The sequence below is a fragment of the Mus musculus genome, chromosome Y (genome assembly GCF_000001635.26).
Source record: "Mus musculus strain C57BL/6J chromosome Y, GRCm38.p6 C57BL/6J".
NCBI lineage: Eukaryota > Metazoa > Chordata > Mammalia > Rodentia > Muridae > Mus > Mus musculus.
The window spans coordinates 45,752,447-45,756,963 of record NC_000087.7 but is presented as its reverse complement, the minus strand read 5'-3'; the positions used below and the strand labels follow the sequence as shown (position 1 = coordinate 45,756,963).

At 38.3% G+C, this 4,517-nt stretch overlaps 1 protein-coding gene across 1 annotated transcript; it reads left to right on the top strand.

Moving 5' to 3' along the window:
* The first annotated feature begins 1,441 nt into the window (after window positions 1–1,441).
* Window positions 1,442–3,790, top strand: Gm28459 (predicted gene 28459). The gene is made up of 2 exons (NM_001373911.1): window positions 1,442–1,582; window positions 2,690–3,790. Exon 2 carries the CDS (start codon window positions 2,971–2,973, stop codon window positions 3,652–3,654), a length of 684 nt encoding a protein of 227 aa, NP_001360840.1. The 5' UTR covers window positions 1,442–1,582; window positions 2,690–2,970; the 3' UTR covers window positions 3,655–3,790.
* The last annotated feature ends 727 nt before the right edge of the window (window positions 3,791–4,517 follow it).

Sequence of the window (4,517 nt, the reverse complement as noted above, 5' to 3'; positions counted from 1 at the left end):
CTCCTATTTTTTAATATCCCTTATGAAATTTATATTTTCACAATTGTCATTTTGAGTTTTACTTGTCTAACCTAATATATAGTATTTTACCGTTCCATCCATTTTTTTTTTGAAAACAAAGCCCTGCACTAATACACATAGATGAGAAATATATTTCTCTCTCTCTCTCTCTCTCTCTCTCTCTCTCTCTCTCTCTCTCTCTCTCTCTCTCTCTCTCTCTTTCTGCCTCTCATTTTTAAGGCATTCATCCAGTAGTTGACATCTAAATTCATTCCATAGCATGTATGTTTCATACGGTGAGGCAATCAATATTGATGAATTGATGATATGGATATGTAGTGGTCCTTCTTAGATTTTTTTTGTGAACTTAAATCATCCTGGGAAGATAGAATCTCAGATAATGATCACCCATCACATTGGCCTGTGGCCACACCTTAAGGAATGATTTTTTTTTTGATGACTGTTGTTGAAGGATCTAGCTCTTTATGGATAGTATCATATCATATGAAGATGATGTACAGGGTGTGGTGGGGACCGTGGAAGGTACTGAAAAGGATTTTTTTTTGAAGAACTGAAGATCTATGTGGCATGGACAATTAAAGTGTCCTCTAATTTGTAAGTAAATTTTATACGTACCTGTGTCCAGTATTCTGTCTACACATATTTCAAAAGTAAAATTACCTCATCTATTTCATCCTGTTTTACTGCATTTAAACTATGAAATTCCTTATAATCAGAAGTGCTGGTAAATTTTAAAAACCTTTAAAATATGACTGGGAGATATCAGGTTTGTTTTAATTTTATCACAACTTAGTAAGCATGCCCAAGATCTATGTTGTCCTCTTACTTTCCAAAGAATCCATAATTCATGATTGCCATTGGTTTCAATACATGTCATTTAAACCTGTCAAATTCCAGCTATATTTGCATAAAAATAGTCCTCCTCTAACTGTGGGTTTTCATAAAGTGAAAATTGGTGTGCTATCCAGTGTGCTGCCTCAAAGAGTCAGGCAATATTTATGATAAGAAGCACAGCTTAAAGATAACCAAGGGAAAGGTTGGAACGTGAAAAATAACCACCATGGATGTTGTCAAGTCAGAAACCGAAGACTTTCTCAGAACGAAAATAAAAACAAAAATGAAACAAAACAAAACACAAACCAAACAAATAAATAAAAATCCAACAACCAAACAATAAAAACAATGCAAGGGTGAAATTCTTTGGCAGAATATTACTCAGATCATCAGGCCTTTCAGTTGGGATTTCATTTATTATTTCTAGGAGGCCATATGAAAAGGTAAAGTCGAGATGCTGAACGTTTATGAGTGTAACTAGGGAAGGAACCAGCCTGATGTTCTATGATGTAAGCTGAACTAGGGTGATGTCACAGAGCACTGGCTGAAGGTTGTGCATCTATTCCACTTGGAGGCTCTAGAATCCATTGAAGGTGAGTTCACTATCTTCACAGTGGTGTGTCAAAGCAAGGTCATTTTTTTTCCCACAGGCTTTTGGTGCCTGGTCTGTATCAGGAGATAGAATCTGAATCAGGAGATAGATAAAATCTAGGATATTTTTCTATGGGTAAGTACATTTATGAAGTAGTTTGGACCCTCATAGCTACAGAAAGCTAAAAATTTTCTCTCTTACAGTGAGTTGCTGTACATTCTACTTTCCCCATGTTTATTAGCAAGGGAAATGATTGGTCTAGGTTAGTTTATGTCCTGAATTTATTATCCTTGCTAACAATATCTAGATCACAATTCCACTAAAATGCCAAAGCTCCTCTTTGTCCATGTGTACGTTAGAAAATATTAGTGCTAAATGGCTGATATTGCCTCAACTTGTTGAGATGTTCTTGAGTTCAGTGATGCAATGGCTTCATCAAATAATTCCGAAGCTGGGTCAGGAGAAACAATAAAGAAGGACAGTGGTGTGCTGTGTCCCTGGGAAGATATTTGTGAATACAAGGACTTAGCTCAGAACTTACAAGTACAAGAGAGTCATGGTGACCCCTCTGGCCCTTTTTTTTTTTCTCTTCTTCTTGATCATTGGGGGTAATAGTCATAGCACAACCTAAATTGACATAGAAATTCAAGGAGAGGATACTCATCAGAGGCAAATTAACTCAGGGCTGAAGAAATAAATGTTGATCTGAGTATGTTATTCTGAGCTCTAGAGAATTACTTGTTAATTACACTATTTTTATTGCCTTGTTTCCCTTGTTTCTTTGTTTCTTTGTTTGTTTGTTTGCTTGCTTGGTTAATTTTATTTGAGTTTCTGTATGTTTAGATTTGGCTGTCAGGAAACTCACTGTGTAGACTAGACTAGCCTTTATCTCACTAAGGTCTGCCTCACTCTGCCTCTTGAGTACTATGATTAAAGTTATGGGTCACCACCACTTCCTATTAACTTCTCCATTTGATTGTTTGTTTTATTATTTTTTTGTTTGTATTTCTGTTTTGTTTGTTTTTCGTTTGATTTTCGTTTGTTTTCTTTTACTTGTTGTTGTTGTTGTTGTTGAGACAGGGTTCCTCTCTATAGCACTGGCTGCCCTGGAACTCACTTTGTAGACCAGTCTGGTCTCTAATTTAGAAATCTGCCTGTCCTTGACTTCTGAGTTCTGGGATTAAATGTGTGTACCACCATGGCTGACTTATTAACTTCTTATTTTTATAAAATTAATTTTAGGAGCTCAAAACTGTTTAGCATAGTCTTCTTCACCTTCTCAGAAGTTCTCTTAGAGAAGAGTCTTGGTCCAGCATTCACTCCCAACCCATATCCATTGACCATCAGGAATTCATATATATGACAGAGGCAACAGCATTGTGTCTGGTTTAAACAGGCAAGATCTTCAGTCCCAGGCAATGGGCAAGTATGATATTTGAAGAGAATGGAAGCCACAAGACAGTGTGATCTAGCACAACAGGTCTACAGCCAGGTAGAAGACAACACCTCTGAAGAGTCTGAGCATGATATCACTCAAGAAGAAGAGTAGGAGGAAGCCTTCTTCCCAGGCCCTGGGGAATATTGTTGGCTGCAGAATTTCTCACGGGTGGAAGGAAGGTAATGAGCCTGTCACCCATTGGAAGGCCATCATTCTAGGGCAACTGCCAACAAACCCTTCTCTTTATTTGGTGAAGTACGACGGAATTGACAGTGTCTACGGACAGGAGCTCCACAGCGATGAGAGGATTTTAAATATTAAGGTCTTGCCTCACAAAGTAGTTTTTCCTCAGGTGAGGGATGTCCACCTCGCCAGAGCCCTGGTTGGCAGAAAGGTACAACACAAATTTGAGGGGAAAGATGGCTCTGAGGACAACTGGAGTGGGATGGTGCTAGCCCAGGTGCCATTCTTACAGGACTATTTTTACATTTCCTACAAGAATGATCCAGTCCTCTACGTTTATCAGCTCCTGGATGACTACAAGGAAGGTAACCTCCACATCATTCCAGAGACCCCTCTGGCTGAGGCAAGATCAGGTGATGAAAATGACTTCTTAATAGGTACCTGGGTGCAGTACACCAGAGATGATGGATCCAAAAAGTTCGGAAAGGTTGTTTACAAAGATCTAGCCAATCCTACCGTGTACTTTATCAAATTTCTTGGTGACCTACATATCTATGTCTATACTCTGGTGTCAAATATCACTTAAATTGAAAAAAATCACAAAGTACAGAAATGTAAACTTATAGGATTGAAAAAAAATGTTTGTTTTCCTGTGTTGGGTACCTATGGGTCTTTGACAACCTCAGTATCTTTGTCAATAAAATTTGTTTTGTTCTAAAAATTAGTACGTGTGACATGACATGCTTTTAGTGAACACTTTGTTGGAAGAGATGGACTATGGTGGAAAGAACATCAAAGGAAGATGAAAGTTGCAACTCAGGCTGTGAACAGTGCATACATCTAATATCACACAGGCTAAAATGGACAGGACTTAGCTTCTGTGGTCTGCATAGTGAGCAAGGAATTGGAGATATGACTTAGAGGAGCAGGGATGGCAGCAAAAGATGGATTTTTAGGAAGAAGGGGAGAAAGACAGGACATAGATAGAATCTCTGGTATGAAGTCTGAGGGAGAAACAACAAGTTGGGGAAAGAGTGATAGGAAAAAGGAATGTGGACTTGTTACACAAAGTGCAACCCAGAAAACTGATCCAAAGAGACTCAGAAATCAGACAAAATAAGGTTTCATTTGAATAATGAAACCAAATGAAACTTGTCTCTCATTTAAGATTTATTATCTTTATTTATATGGGTGGGAATAGGGCATGAGCTTGAGAGTATAGGTGACCACAGAGACATGAGTTGTCAGATCCCATGGAGCTGGCATTAAAGCTGATTGTTAACCATTGGATATGAATTCAAGAAAACAAATCCTGTTTTTTTGCGATACAAAAATGCTCTTGACAACATGGTCATCTCTCTATTCTCATTAAGATATCTTTTTAAAGAGTCTTGCCCAACACCCGCAAGGGTCCACACGGGACTCCCCACGGGACCCTAAGACCTCTGG

Excerpts from the sequence above, each read along its gene's own strand:
- Gm28459 (NM_001373911.1), top strand. The coding sequence starts at position 2,971 with ATGATATCACTCAAGAAGAAGAGTAGGAGGAAGCCTTCTTCCCAGGCC.